Raw genomic sequence first — 15587 nt, 5'->3', positions numbered from 1 at the left:
TTTTTAAAAAAAGGCAGAAAAGCCCAAGGTGGAGTCTACAGGGAAGCCCATCCTCACGGCCCCACACACATGCGCATACCCGACTGACTCCAGTTATGGTGCCTAGCAGTTTCCAGTCACATGAGCATACACACAGGCCCGGAGCAAGTACTAAAACTGCTTTAGAAATGACTGGCCAGCACAGTCCAGGCGTTAGAAAAATACTCTGCTTGGGGAGAAATAAAGGACAGTATGGAGTGCAAGACAGAGAATTCTAGCACACTCCATCCAACTGACCTTCAAGCTGGGGGTGGCTTCAGGGCCCAGCATCAGTAAGACTGGATCCCACAGGTTAACAGGTGTGGCTTCAATGTTAAGGAGCCAGGCAAGGCAGACAGTGGGTTGGGATAAGCAGATGGTGATGGCACGGGGGAGCAAACCCTGGCCCTTTCAGTGGCAGCCTGAGACGGGCTTGCTAGGGATCTAGGAGGGTACCAAGTAGAAGAGGGTATGGGTAGTATCTATGCCCAATGTAGGCACTAATGCAGAGGCACTAGCTCCCGAGGTCCAAATAGCTCCAGCTAGGTTGGGTCCATAGCAGGATATGGTAGGCACATAAGCTCCATGTGCTGGCTCAACAGGCAGGACCTATCAGCCTCAGTGACTGTCCTGTGAAATGGGCTCACTAAACAGATGAGCCTGAATCCTACACCCAGTCAGAGGTGGCCTTCTACATGTCCAGGATCTCAAGGCTGACAGGGCAGCCCCTTTCTAGCACTGAACTGTGATGATCATGACTGTGGGTCCCCTAAGCCTCTGACCGCTAGGGAAAGGCAGCTAGGCTTCCAGGAGTGTCACCACTATAGAGACCTGCCAGAGTCCCAGCCGGGGCAAGGCATGGCAGCTGCTGCGTGGTAAGGCTCGGCTGCCTCACAGCACCTCATTTAATCAGAAGGGCGTAGGCCCGGGCCTCATCTGCTTCCAGGTTCCGAAGGTTCTTCTCAGAGTCCTCAGGAGAGCTGGGGAGGGGCAGTAATCAGAGGGGCTGGGGTAGGAAGACCCCTAGTTGCCCTGGGGATGGAGGCTTGGGAAAGAGCAGCTGGCCTCACCCCAAGAAATCCTTCACATATTCCACTGTGACATCCCCTGTCGTGTCCAGCGTGGTATCTCCACTAGTCGCTGAGTCAATGGACACAGGTGAGAGTGTGGCCTCCGCTGGCTCTGTGGTGTCTGTTGGAACAAGTGCTCCTCAGTATCTACTCTCTGCATCTAGAGACCAACCCACAGCCGGACATGCACGTGCACACACAGGTACCCTCAAAGCCAATGCCTGCTCCAACCCTGTGCCCTCTCACCAGATCTCTTGCCATGGGCAGAGTTAGGGCTTCCTTCACAGCTCTCTGGGGCCGGGGTGATGTTTCGGGTCCCATTAGCCTGGCTCAGCTTGGGTGACTCTTGAAGCCTGTGGCTACAGAAATAGATGGGAATGTGATGGGAGCTATTACAGGTGCTACCTCCCATCCTCACACCAGGAAGGGGCATTAACCCCAGGGAGTGCAGAACCCGAGGTGAAGGGGCCCACTCCTCACACACCTGGACTGGGTGGCATTTCGAGGCCAGCTGATATCTAGAGAACAGAGTGGTTCTGTGATGTTGCGAGCACTCAGGGAAAAGCGCTCGAATTCGGATGGAGAAATCAAGTAAAAACCTGGTGACCAAGAGAAAAGGAGCATATAAGGAAGGCTGAGCCTGAGCTTTCTGTACCAGCATCTGTTCCCAAGCGCCTGCCCCACCTCACCCTGGCCATGGCGTGTGAAGACACAGGAAGCGATGCCACTGATGTCTTCCTTCCGGATACAGGAGTAGTGCACCTGAGGCCTCAGGCCAGGCACAGAGAAGACGTGGACATCGCCCAAGTTGGTGAGGCAGGCAAGGCAGGTCTCGGCATAGTCCTCAGATATCACACTGGCAAATGTAGCCAGGGCGACCTTCCGCACACGACAGCCTTCGTGGGCTGTCAGCTTGAATTTGGTCTTAGCACTCACCTTGGGTAGTGTGAACACCTGGTGACAGACAGCCTATGAGTTAGGCCCAGCCTTGTCCTACCCACTCCTCACTCAGCTACAGACCCCCGACTGGCCCTGTATGCCCCAACCCACCCGTGATGTAGAAATGACACCCACTGCACCAGCCACCCCCCCATGGGCTCAGTCCAGGCTTCACGGTATTCCTCATCTCCACCCACAGCCAGACTAACTAGACATATTCATATGTTCTATGCCTGCACCCGAACCACAAGTCCCTGGGGGCTCTTGGAGATGGCTGTGAGGTAGAAGGCCTTAGGGGAACCTGGCAGACCTAGGGTGTACCCAGGTCCTTCAAGGACCTCTACCGGCTGAAGACTCTTTGGTGGAATAGGAGGGATTTAACTCTCAGCAGGTAGGGAAATGGGCAGAGGTTCTAAGGGTCCAAGATGGGGACCTGGATGGATCTCCATCACCCATGGACACTTACCTTGAACTGCTCCTCAGATGCAATGAGCACAGCGTGCCCACCCTGCATGTCAGGGGCCTGTGCCAGATCCCGGGAAGCCTCATAGGGCTCAGGCAGTGGACGGCCACGACCATCCAACACAGCAATGGCCACCACAGGTGCCCGGTGCATCAGCTGTACCTCCTTGCCCAGCACAGCCTCCACTGCCTGCTCAGGCCGCTTTTCACCACCTGCTGTGACTGCTGGAACCTCCAGCGCATAGGCGAACACGGAGCCGGAGTTGGTCCCCGCCCACATGGTGGGTCCATGGTGGGTTGCTGTGGGGGGACAGGCCAAGTGAGAAGGGCTGGGGACCCCATTCCTCACAAAGCCTTCCCCTCACCTCTACCCAGATCTCAGGAATCCGTGCTCCCTCTATCTCGCACCTGCTCTGTGGCTTCAACCCACTAGTCTGAGACACCAGAGCATCTCTGATCCAGAGGCAAAAGCCACCTTGAAGACACCTGCAAGGTGGGTATCAGGCCACAAACTGGTCTCTGATACCATCAAGCCATCAAGCTGTACCCTCAACTCATTCCAGCAAACACAGCTCCCTCCTGCAAGACTGGGCATGGTAGCACACTCCATTAATCCCAGCACTCAGGAAGCAGAAACAGATCTCTGCGAGTTGAGGCTAGCCTGATCTACATAGCATGTTCCAGGCAGCCAGGACTATGTGGTGAGACCCTATCTAAAAAAACAAGCAACGTGCCGGGCGGTGGTGGCGCATGCCTTTAGTTCCAGCACTCGGGAGGCAGAGGCAGGCGGATCTCTGTGAGTTCGAGGCCAGCCTGGTCTACAAAGGGAGTTCCAGGACAGACCCCAAAGCTACAGAGAAACCCTGTCTCGAAAAACCAAAAAAAAAAAAAAAAACAAGCAATGCATGAGCCGGACAGTGATAGCTCACATCCGGGTCTACAGAGCAAGCTCAAGGATAGCAAGGACACAAGGGAACCCTGTCTAGTGGCTGGGCAGGAGTGGCGCACGCCTTTAATCCCAGCACTCGGGAGGCCGAGGCAGGCGGATCTCAATCCACAAGGCCAGTCTAGTCCACAAAGCGAGTTTCAGGACAGCCAGAACTGTTTCACAGAGAAGTCCTATCTCAAAAAAAAAAAAAAGAAAAGAAAAGAAAGGGCTGGAGAGATGGCTCAGTGGTTAAGAGCATTGCCTGCTCTTCCTAAGGTCATGAGTTCAATCCCCAGCAACCACATGATGGCTTACAACCATCTGTAATGAAGTCTGGTGCCCTCTTCTGGCCTGCAGACATACACACAGACAGAATATTGTATGCATAATAAATAAATAAATATTTAAAAAAGAAAAAGAAAAAACTCTGCCTTAAAAAACTAAAAGAGCCGGGCGGTGGTGGCGCACGCCTTTAATCCCAGCACTCAGGAGGCAGAGGCAGGCGGATCTCTGTGAGTTCGAGACCAGCCTGGTCTACAAGAGCTAGTTCCAGGACAAGCTCCAAAACCACAGAGAAACCCTGTCTCGAAAAACCAAAAAAAAAAAAAAAAAAAAAACTAAAAGAGTAAAGTGAAGTGTGGAGAGGGCATACGACGGCAGCAGCTCCCCAGGGGTGGCAGCTGAAGTTTGTAGGTGACAGCACACTATTTCTGTGTTTCATGCTACCATAATACAATGAAGAAAAAGAGCCACAACATACCTAAGGCACAGAGGGGTCGTTCTACCAGAGGTGACAAGTCCCTGACTGACCTGTCCACCACAGGGCCTTGGCCATCCTGCCCTCACTGTCCACCTCACCATGGCACCCTTGCTTCTTGTTCAGCTCTACAAGGCTTGTGCAGCCCACTTAGCAAACCCTCAAAATATGTCCCTTTGGGCTATACAGGTGGCCAAAGTGTTCCAAAGTATAGCTCAGCATAGCAGGTGCTCAGAAAACCACCTCCCCTACCAGTACAAAGGCCTTCAAGCCTCTCCAACCCGTCCCTACCCTGGCCTCACCATCTCGAAGGAATGTGTCAGCAAAGTAGAGGCAGCGTACAACACCAGAAAGGGAGTCATCAGCAGACCGAGGCTCGATGCGGCGCTGTACAGGTGTTATCTCCACATCGTGGGGGCAGGTCTGCTCCGCCAGCTGTGCATTGGCCTCCTGCAACTGGAAGGCCAGAGGATCTTAGAAGTGCTCTTCCTTTCTGGCCAGTACCCAGCATGCATCGCCATCTGAGCACCTGCTTCCCAGTTCACTAGGAGGAGCATGGCAACCGAGCCAATCTGAGGGCTCTGGGCTGGGCACAGACATGGCAGCCAGTCCCTGCTCACCTTGCTACTGGCAGTAGTAGCCCGTTTTTTGCCTGAGACACGGCTCTTGCGGATACGCCGGAATGACTGTCGCAGTGACTTCTTGAGGGACTTCACACGTGACAGTGGCCCCTCCATAGCCAAAGAGTCATTGGGGTGAAGGGTGCACCTAGGAATGACAGGGCCAGCTGTGCTATGGAACTACCTTGTACTCCTGCTAGCCTGAAGCTAGGTATCAGAGCCCAGGTCAGGGAAGCAGAGCAATTTGGTCCTAGTACCTACGACCCCAGCAGCTGGACGGGGTGACCAGTTTTCTCACAGATGGAGAGAGATTATAAAGGCTTTCCCAATCAGCCTGCCAGGGGGCTGGAGAGATGGCTCAGTGGTTTATTGCCTGCTCTTCCAAAGGTCATGAGTTCAATTCCCGGCAACCACATGGTGGCTCACAACCATCTGTAATAAGGTCTGCTGCCCTCTTCTGGTCTGCAGACATACACACAGATAGAATATTGTATACATAATAAATAAATAAATATTTAAAAAAAAAAGAATAAGACCAATCAGCCTGCCTTGGCCACAGCAACCTCTGGAAGTAAACTGAATCCCAGACTGTCTCATTAGTGCTCAGCCGCCAGTTGCTCACCTCATACCACATACCTGGCCAGCACGGGGCTCTTGCGCTGGTAGTCAAACAGGCCAAAGCCATGACTGGTACCAAAGGCCACAAGGCTCCACTCGGCATGGAGAGTGACAGCAGTGACGGCAGCGGGTGGGAGGCACTGCACCAGCATGCGAGGCTGGAACCCGGCAGGCCAAGACAACAGCCCCGTGTGTGGGCTCAGCCGCTCATGGCCCTTCCATGTGAAGCCCTCACGATCCTGGAGGAGATCCACACTGGCCACACTGACAGCCTGTTCTGTCGGCACATCACTGAGCTCCAGCACCAGCACCTGGACCACCACAGGCAGAGGACTCAGGTGAGGGGCACTCTGGACTCTCTCCAGACACTGCCAGAGCAGCTCCGGAATTCACCTACCCAGCCAGTACCCTTCGAATACCTACTACATACAAAAGCTTTCCCTGAGTGCCAAGAGACGGGTGACCTAACATGCTGGCCCCTGCCCTCCTGAAGCTCGTGACTCTTTCCTGAGTCTCTGTCTTCCGCACACTGAGCCCTCCATACAGTTCAGTGCTAACGGTGGTCTGTGACTAAGACCCACTGTGCTCTGCTGTTGCTGGGCCTATCTTGCGCCCAGAGTCCTGCTCCCATTTTCAAGCCTCTGTGGGCTCCCCTACCCTTACTCAAGTGGTAGCCCCCGCTTTCCATTTGTCCTTGCCCTGGCCAACCTTACCTGATGCTCCATTCCCCCTCTGACCTACAGCCCGTGTTGGGTTCTCTACTTCACCACCACACCCTGAAGGGCCACCTCCTGCAGAAGGCCACCCCAATAGCCACGCCTGGGGACACCAACCCCACCTGGCCCGCGGTGCCAGCCACCACCATCTGGGCTGTGTACTTGCAAAGTGCAACCTTCTGTATTCCTAGCCGGGGATCATCACTGTAGGGGTCAAAGCAGCCCACCTGAGGGGACAAGATGGAATGATGATACTAGGCAGAACTAGGTCAAGTTCAAAGGCCAAGCCAGGGGGAAGAGGGAAGAGGTACCTTGCGGAAGGGCGGCCAGTCATCCTCCACAGCCTGGGCCAAGCTGTCAGCATGTTCACAGTCCGTCTGGAAGAGGCCAGCTGTGCTCAGTTTGTAGAGTGGCCTTAGTGCCACACCAGAGGCGTCCCAGAACCGCACAGTGCCATCCTCGTGGCTGTGGAGAGGGTGGGTGTCAGAGCCCCCCTGGGAAACCCACACCCCCTCAGTTATTTTTCCAGTGGTCACTATAGGGACCTACTGCATATGTCCAACACTAGCTGGAATTGTACTAAATACAGCAGCAAGCACCTGCTGCACAGGACAAATGGGTACTCAGTGCCTACAGCACATCAGGGCTACATTCACACATGCCCGAACCCTCTGAACAGGTTGGAGGGTAAAGGAACGACCACCTTAATAACTAGGAGATGACAGAGGGGAGAAATGGGTACCCAGGAATCACAGCAGGTGCAGAAACCCCTGAAGAGCAAGAGGCCCAAGGGGGCCTTCCAGGTAAAGAAGCAGGAAGGCTGAGTGGCAAAAAAGGGGGAAGCTGGGTGGGGAGAGGACACAGCTGCAGAGCCCCAGTGGGGTGCCAGGCAGTTGAGAAGGAGCTAGAGAGGGAGGTGGTTCAGGCTCCCCATCATCCCTGAGGCCAAAACAGGCTCTCAACAGGAAGGGGCAAGTTGTCTTGAGAGGCCTAAGGGTCCCAACACAGGCAAGAGGGCAGGGCAGGGCAGTTAGTAAGGCCTGAGTCACCAGTGCCCAGACCTAGCCTGGCTCTCCAGCACCTGACTAGAGGAGTCACCATAAGCCAACCCAGATTTTCCAGTCCATGGCAGGCAAGTCAGGTGGGTGGAGCCTGGGCTGTGCTGGAATTCAGTCCCAGGCAAAGAGGAAGTGCGGACTAAGGCTTTGAGCCAGAATCGAGGGAGGCTTCCTTACAGGAACAACCTGGGTCTGCTAGGACTAGGCCTGAGCCACCACGCACTTCAGCACCCAAAGAACCTGGGACATTCAAACAGCAAATAAGGCCTCATGGCTGCAGGACCTTGTCTGCCACCCACACCCACACCTACCCAGTCAGTAGCAGCCCGCGCTGCGAGGGTTCCTGGGCCAAGTTCCGGCCCCCAGTAATGGGCCAGCTCTAAGAAAGACAACGAAGATGAGAGAGCTCCAAGTTAAGATGAAGGTCTCCATCTCAATCTGGCACACGCCTACCACATTTCCATCTCCAGTCTGGGCTAGACACTGCCCCCCACCAGGAACAGCCCCCACCCCACCACCCCTGGGTCATAAAACATCCACACTCACCAAGGCACTGGAGGCAGGCTGCGGGCTCTGCCGCTCACCAGCACTTACAATGCGGGCCCACAGCTTGCTGGGGACATTGGCAACATGGGCAGAGCAAGTGATAGCCGATGAATGCAGTGGGGCCAGGTAAGGGGCGGGCACAGCTGGCCAGCCTGGTGTCTGCAGGTCCAGCACCACCAGCTCCTCCTCCAGAAGCACAGCGAGGGCCTGAGGGTTGTCAAATTCTGTGGAATTGGGCTAGTGAGCTCAGCTTGAAGCCACACTGGGCCAGCTGGGATGAGGAGATGGAATACACACCATCCTCTGGCTGTGTGCTGTGCACTGTGAAGAAATCAATGACACGGGAGGTGAAGTCCAGGGTCACCAGTGTCTCTGCTCGCAGTACACTCACACAGTGGCGATCACCATAGCTGGCTCGGGGCATGCCACCGCTGAAGATGATAAAGTGGTCTCTGCAAAGGGAGAGATGCCATGTGAACCAGGAGCCCCTACAGAACCAGGCGCACGCTGGATAACCCAGTAAGGGCTTCACCCCTATATACCCAGAGCCTAATCCTCTAGGCCCCAGCCAGACAAGCCCCCTCCCACACTGCCCCCTCTACCTACCCTGACTCACAGCTCCGCCACAGAATCTTGTTGATGGCCTTGCAGGGGAAGGGGCCTGGGGGTGGGGAGAGTGTCAGACCTCCCATTCCTCTTCCATGTGCCTCTCCCCAAGGTATGGCCCAGACCCAGCAATACCCCCCAGTCTCCTGTAGGTTTGGCTAGCCAGTACCCTCATCAAAACCAGACAGTCCTTCAGTCCCCACTCTTGGCTCAAGTCTCCCCAGTGCTCACCATAGGGTGTGGTCACTATAGTGGGTTGCAGCGCTGGGGGGCTGTCAGTGTCTGTGGACCAGATGGCATAGCTGCCATCACTGTGTGAGCTGATAACGGTGCTGCCACCACGCCCCCAACACAGGCTCTCCAGCTGCTACGGATGAGGATAGGATGGCATGAGCCAACGGGTGTGTACAAGGGCCCAGAATGAGGAGCATGCAGGCCTCTCTTGCTTACCTGGTTACCTAGGAAAATGTGGTCCACACAGTGTGTGGCCTGGCTCCAGATGACCAGTAAGCCCCGACTGTAGCCTATGAGAATTTTGGTGGGGTCTTGCAGAAGTCCCTGGAGTGACTCCACAGGGCCCAGAGCCTTCCCACAGCGGTAGTCATCTGGCACACTGCAGAGAGTGCCCCAGAGAGTCAGGAGAACGCCCCAGAACTGGGAAGCTCCCCCTGCCTGCTGCTCGCCTGCTGCTCACCTGCGCAGAACCACATCTGGGCTGAGAGTCTGCCCCTCAAGCAGAGTCAAGGTGGCCAGGTCCAGGAAAAAAACGCTGCCACTCTCGGTTCCCAGGGCTGCTATGTTGCCAGCTACCAGCAGAACCACAGTGACACGGGTAAGATTGGCAGGGGCACTGCAGGAAAGAGGGAGAAAGTGAGGCCAAGCCCATCTACCTGCTGGGGAAGGCAGGATGGCTGAGCCCTTGCTGTGGCCTCTCTTGTACCCCTCTGCACTCACAGGGCCTGTTCATAGCACAGGCTGGCACCCTGGGAGGGAAACGTACAGTGTAATCAGCCCACTCAATTATTCCCCAGCATGCCAGCAAAGAAAGGGATAAAAATACGTTCCCCAGGTTCCAAAGGACTCACAGGTCCTCTCACTGCTCTGCTCTCTCAGGCAGAGTCAGAGCCCTGCCCCAGCCAGGGTACCCAACACCAGCCTTCCAGGCATCTCAGACTTCAGGGACCTGCCTACAGTGTCTGGGACAGCCCAGGAGCTGACCTGTAGGCAAAGCCCTTTACCTGGGAAGCCCGGCCTGCTGCATATACCTAGAGCATCCTCCTACTGCCTCACCAAGTCCATTCTGGGGAACCCTCCGTGCGACAATGGACCAGTAGCCCATCTCCCCTCCCAACTCAGGAAGCCAGGAGGAAGGCCAGACATGGTGGTGCATACCTGAAATACCATACTTGGGAGACTGAGGTTGGAAGACCACTGAAAATTCAGGGCTAGCCTGAGACTTTGCTAATGTCACTGCTGTGGAACAATGGTCTGTACCCTGTCACTTGTATTTTAAATAAACGCTGATTGGCCAGAAGCCAGGCAGGAAGCATAAGTGGGACAACCAGGCAGGAAGTAGAGGCAGGGCAACAAGAATTCTGGGAAGAGGAAAGTTTTAGTCTGCAGTTGTCACCCAGACACAGAGGAAGCGAGATGTGACTGCCTTGCTGAAAAAGGTAGCAAGCCACATGGCTAACACAGACAAGAATTATGGGCTAATATCAGTTATAAGAGTTAATAAGAAGCCTGAGCTAATGGGCCAATCAGTTTATAATTAATATAGACCTCTGTGTATTTCTTTGGGACTGAACGACTGTGGGACCTGGTGGGACAGAAACGTCTGTCAACATGTCACCTTGGCACAAAACTGTCCCAAACCCCTAGAGAGCAGTGCTAGGTTGCAGGTGTAAGGAGATAGGTTATAACATATTTATTCACTGGGACCCCCAAACTAAAGGCTCCCATAGCAGGAAGCACAGACCCTACCGGCAGGCCTCAGACTCAATGACACCACTGTCAAGCAGGGCTCTGCCCAGGCAGGGCTCCACACACCCCACCCTGAACCTGAGCAGAGCAGGCTCATAGGCCCTCCCAATACTCCTGCCCAGTGGCTAGCCCCGGGCTGCTCCTCTAGTACCTGGCATTGTCAAAACTCGGCCGGCTGGGTGGCTGGAAGCTGAGCCCTTCCTCCAGGTGGGCACAGCCATTATGATGGATGATCTCCCACAGATGCAGGCTGCTGTCATCTAGCAGGGTCAGGAGGCGGCCCTGATTGGGGAGGAGCAGAGACCAAAATGGGATTGGCCTGGAGAGGAGGAGGACATGGGGATGGGGACCACTTGCTCCTGGTGGAGGGCAAATGTTTACCTGACCAGGCAGGAAATGCATCTGGGTGATGGTGGCTGCATCCCGATGCAGACCTGTAAACTCCACTCCAGGTGCACCGTAGCTGAGGTAACTTGTCAAGGACATGCACATGCAGGCTAAGCCAGGACACTCCGACAGGCCTTTCCCAACACCTCTCCACCGGTCCAGCCATCTCAGGATGAGGCTCTTTCCTGAAGCAGCTCTGCTCCTGTCCCCTCAAGGCTGCCCAGACTCCAGGCAGCCCCCCAGTAGGGGCTGTTGTAGATATTCTAGCCCTCGTCTATACAGCAGGCTAACGACTCAAATGCAAAACGCTGGTGCAGATGGAGTGAGAATAAAAACCTGCTCAGCACTGTGGCTCCAGCATGGTGCACACAGGGCCTCTGATGCAGCTGCATGGACCAAGTGCCCGGCGGTAGAAGTTAAACAGGCCTAGCCAGAACACAGCAGCAACAGACCAAGCCAACTCTAGCTGTGGGCAAGAACCCCAACCTCCCTCCAGAGCAGGCAGCCAACAGCTTCCACTGCCCAGACACTTCCACAGACTAGAAGACAGGTGACCTGCTTGAACAAGTGCCCTGAGAGCCAGCAACTCCAGGATTGATGGTGGCCAACAAAGCCTGAAGGGGCCCAAGAGGGCTACGAGATGGGTCAGTGATGTTGTCCTAGTGACAAGCCAAGAGCTGTTGCCTGGATATTGAGCTGGGACTCCGTGCAGAGCCTGGCCAGGATGACAAAGAGGGCAGGGGCAGCTGGCGGGAAGCAGGGTCTCCCAGGAGATGGGGCCTGCCCTGCAGGGGGAGGGGAGGCTTCAGACACCAAGAGTGGCGCTTTCCAGCCTCAGTTTCCCAACCTGAGGGAAGAGAAGGGGAACTAGGATCTGGCCTCCTCACCTGCGCTAGCATGAGGAACCAGTTCCCACAAGGACAGCTCCAGCACCAGGCAGTGAGGACCGTGGGCGACTCAGAAGTGGACATGTTCAATATGGTGCAAAGCGGCAGCATGTGAGGGTAGTGGCAGCACAGCACCCACAGGGCTTGGAGCGGTCAGCTGGGTAGAGGCCTGGTCACTGTCCCAACACACACCCAGTGGCCCACAATAGAGGGAAGGCCATCCCCGTCCAGCCCCATTCCCTAACACAGGCTATCAGCTCATAAGCCATGGGCCACATTCCCACCCCAACCTGACTAGAGTCCCAAGCTTCGGGAAAGGAGAGGGAGGGCAGGCACCTTTAATAAACAACTTTTTAGTAAGATTCTACCCTCGGTTTTCTTGAAGGCAGGTTAGGGTGGCATTTCCAGGGTGGGTAAGCAGTCTGTCACAGTGCTGCCCCACCCCCAGCCCAGAATGCAGGAAAATGCATGCTTTGTACCACTAACTCAATCTATTGTACAGGATCAGGGTCCAGATGGGGGCACTGTTGCACTCACCATGCTGAGCCTGGCACTGCCTTCACCCCCTGGGTGAACACATGGATCTTCGTATTTGTGTGTGTGTGTATCTGTGTGTGTGTGTGCACATGCTCACCCTTGCATCTGGGCCCATCGGTCACCCTAACTACCCCAGTCACGGTAGCCAAGGTGACAGCAGAGTCACCTAAGGATTGGCAAACTGAAAGACAACAAGGCACACCAGTGGTCACGGCAAACTGACCCCTCTAATCACCCATCTCTTTCATTTCTGAAAGGAGTTATCACAGGCACACATGCACAGTCAACCTCATCAGACGATCCATGACTCCATGAAGCACCTGCCATGCTAGGATGCCAGCAGGAAGTGGGTGGGACATGAGAGGTCCTCATGACCCCTGGGCACCACAGTAGCAAAGGATACATCTTGACAGCCCCAGACCTGGTGCCAATGGCCATGATGCGAAGCTCGGGGTCGAAGGCCAAGGCGCTGGGCTGGTTGGGGAAGCCATGCTCCACAGTCTGTGAAGGAGGAAAGGGCAACATGGGCAAAACACCCTGGGACTTGTGCTTCTACCGGCCCTGGAGGTACTGTCCACCTCCCCACATGGAGAGAGTCAGAGAACAAGAATCCCAGTGCCACCGGAAGTGGTGACAGCATCTGGGGTCCTGAGCACTGTTGGCGTCGCTACTGATGCTCCCGACCTGCTTCCCCGCTCTCTGTGAGGCCAGGTCCAGTGCCCTTTCTCACACACTAAGCTTCAGTACTTATTCCTTCCTCCCACTGGCCCACCAACCAAGCAGCTCCCACCCATGCCCAATTATGGCTGGGACATGAATACCCTCAAGAGATGTCAAATACGGCCTAGTAGCACATAGCAATTATCTTAGTATTTGCAAGACTAAGGCAGGAAGATCCTGAGCTAGAAGACAGCATGGGCCACACAGCAAGATGCTATCTCCAAAATAAATACATAACTATGCCGTCTTGGGCTGATCATGGTACTCCATCCACCCTGTTTCCACTTGGCATGAGCCCATCCAAGAAAGCAGGGCCACCAACCAGCCCAGCTGGTCAGGGAATTCCCATTCCCACAAGCACTGCCATGCCCTCTCTGGGTCTGACCTCCTTTAGCATGGCAGCATGTCACCATGGCAATGCCCCACAAGCCCTGGGCAGGCACCATCAGGCTTGCTGTATGGAAGAGAGGCTAGATCCCTTATCTAGTGTCTGTCCTTTGCATCTCATGTCCGATCAATTCCTGAGCCCTACTGTCTTACCTTCAAGACACAAAGAAGTTACCCTGCTCACACCCTGCTCCAGGCCTACCCACTGCCTGCCTGGACCAGTGCTCCCTACATCCCTAGGAAAACCAGCCAGCCATTCCTACCTCCTTCTCTTGGGGCCCTCCAGCAGCTCCATGCTGATCCACAGCCAAAGCCAGGTTCTCACCATGTAGGCCCCTCTGGGCATCTCAGTTCCCCTGACTGCTACCCCAAAGCTCTTCGCTTGCAGGGCTTCGACACTACACTCTTTTTGCCCCCTCCCCCACCACACTGCTCTACCTGGAACTCCCAAATGGCCAGCTCCAAAAGGCCTCTGGAGCGGGTCCTGCCACCCTCGTGCATCCTCATCACACCGTGTTTTATCCACAGCACTAGCCGCCCTGTGAACTAATATGTATTTTAATTCTCTGTCTTGGCTTTGTGTTCCCATTCTCCTCCCAATGAATAAACCATGCTTCAACGAAGAGCTGTCTCTTTTGGGTTCCACTGTGTCCCTAGCACCAAGGAAGGGGGAACTAGCATGAGATGCACATCCTACAGGCAACTGTAGTCTAGGCTGGAGTTGAACCCGACACCCACGGTAAAAGTTCTTGTTCACTCTTGATCAGAACTCCAAACTCAAGAATCCGGGGCCTACTTCCTAGGGATCTCCTAACACCCCCTTTGGCAATCAAACCCTTTGCCCAGAGATGACTTAGCTCCTATCACTGCTGCCCACTCAAATTGTGCCTCACCCTCAACTCCTGCCACTGTAGTACCAGCCAGGGTGAGGCAAGCTGATTCAGAGGCTCACCCCATCTCTGCAGGTCCCCTACACACTGGCTAAGACCCCGTCCTCCTTCCTACTTCAGGGGGCTCACCAGCAAAAGCAGAGGCTCACATATGGGGGACCTCTCCTCTCAGGTCTTTGGCAGGTCACTGTGTTTGTGAGTCCTGGCAGCCCCATCATTGCTGCCTGGGACCTCAACAGCAAAAGTTAAGCAGTGGCAGCACCTCTCCTGAAGCATCTCCTAAGTGAAGTCCAAGGTCCCTAAGCTCTGCTCAGGATGGAAGTAGCTGCTTCAAGTCTCCGGGCCCCTACTCCACTGCCATCACACACCAAGGTAAGAAAGATTAGCAGTCTGCTCCTTACTAAACCTCAATTTTTTTTCATGTGTATAATGGAAATGAGAAATCGGATCCTCAATGGCAAAAGCACACACGGGCTCTGGGAAAAAAGTAACATCCACCCTTACTCCCATCACTCCAGATCGGAGTTAGCCTTGCAGGGCTCTATACTGTCAGTGCCAGGAAGGTGGGAACTGAGGCCTTTCCCGGGGCCCCTTCTGCCTCACGTCTTTCCAACTTTAGTAAGGTCAGGCCTGCCCGGTTGCAGGGAGGTCCAGAATCCACAAGGAGGAAACTGGCCTCATTTCATGGCGGGGGAAACTGAGGAACTACGGTTTGAAATGCAGCTGGGCACACAAACATGCACACCCCCTGGACTAGGGACCCCAAGGCAAGGAGCCTGGGGAGGGGGTGGAGGCTCCGCGCTGAGATTTCCCAGCCCCACCCCCCACTTCTCCCACTCTCGCCCGCCCAGGAGTTAAAGAAAAACAAAACCTGGCCCTGGATGCCCCTCGGCCGAGTCGGGCCACACACCAAAAACTGAAAAAGGCCAAGAGTAAAAGGCAGATAGGTTGGGGGACCCCACTGAGCCCAAGGGACACCCGGGAGAGACACCAGGAGTTCAGAGACCTAGAGGTAGAGGAACAAGAGGAGCCAGAAAGCGCACGGCGTAGCGCGGGGCACAGCCTGAGACCCCGACCAGGCACGCCCGAGCAGCGCGGCGCTCACAGGGCAGAGGCGGCCCGACGTGGCCCGCCCGGGCCGCCGCCACCCCCGCCGCCGCACCTTGTGGAAAGCGAAGAGCTCCTGCTTGAGCTTCTCACGTTGCGGGTCGGCACCCTGCCGCCGGAACCGAAACTTCATCATCTTGTGCCCGCCGCCGCCACCGCCGCGGGATGCGCCCGGCCCCGCCGGTCCTGAGGCGCGGGGCGGGGCCTGCACGGAGGCGCGGGACGCCACGGACGCCCGCCCGACCCACGACGTGAGCGTGCCCGCGGTACCGCGCCGCCCCTTGCTCGCCAGACAATGGGCAAGGACCGGGCCCCCGGGCTCGCCGGGCTCGCCAGGGGGCCCCAGTCACG

The 15587-nt window shown here is 55.6% G+C and overlaps 1 protein-coding gene across 2 annotated transcripts; it reads right to left on the bottom strand.

Moving 5' to 3' along the window:
* Positions 1-8: 8 nt before the first annotated feature.
* On the bottom strand, positions 9-15566 carry Llgl1 (LLGL scribble cell polarity complex component 1). 2 transcript variants are annotated; one of them, XM_057776001.1, is made up of 22 exons: positions 15292-15566; positions 12536-12633; positions 10703-10784; positions 10473-10603; positions 9033-9188; positions 8789-8951; positions 8570-8702; positions 8339-8393; positions 8030-8184; positions 7733-7956; positions 7498-7565; positions 6440-6593; positions 6251-6355; positions 5431-5723; positions 4795-4942; positions 4477-4630; positions 2494-2789; positions 1778-2042; positions 1573-1687; positions 1335-1447; positions 1089-1209; positions 9-998 (listed from the first exon to the last, which is right to left on the bottom strand). In XM_057776001.1, exons 1-22 carry the CDS (start codon positions 15370-15372, stop codon positions 920-922), a joined length of 3189 nt encoding a protein of 1062 aa, XP_057631984.1. In that variant the 5' UTR covers positions 15373-15566; the 3' UTR covers positions 9-919. The 2 variants fall into 2 exon arrangements, with proteins under 2 accessions (XP_057631984.1, XP_057631983.1); XM_057776000.1 differs by having other exon boundaries at positions 10-998; positions 8570-8705.
* Between the last annotated feature and the right edge of the window lie 21 nt (positions 15567-15587).

This window comes from Chionomys nivalis, chromosome 7 (assembly GCF_950005125.1).
Source record: "Chionomys nivalis chromosome 7, mChiNiv1.1, whole genome shotgun sequence".
Lineage (NCBI taxonomy): Eukaryota > Metazoa > Chordata > Mammalia > Rodentia > Cricetidae > Chionomys > Chionomys nivalis.
Note: the sequence above shows the minus strand (reverse complement) of the source record. Positions and strands in the feature narration are given on the sequence as shown.

Coding starts and splice junctions, on each gene's coding strand:
- Llgl1 (XM_057776000.1), bottom strand. CDS start 15,372: ATGATGAAGTTTCGGTTCCGGCGGCAGGGTGCCGACCCGCAACGTGAG. Junction 10,604..10,702: donor TGCATTTCCTGCCTGGTCAG/GTAAACATTTGC, acceptor CTCCCCAATCAG/GGCCGCCTCCTGACCCTGCT. Junction 999..1,088: donor TATGTGAAGGATTTCTTGGG/GTGAGGCCAGCT, acceptor GCCCCTCCCCAG/CTCTCCTGAGGACTCTGAGA.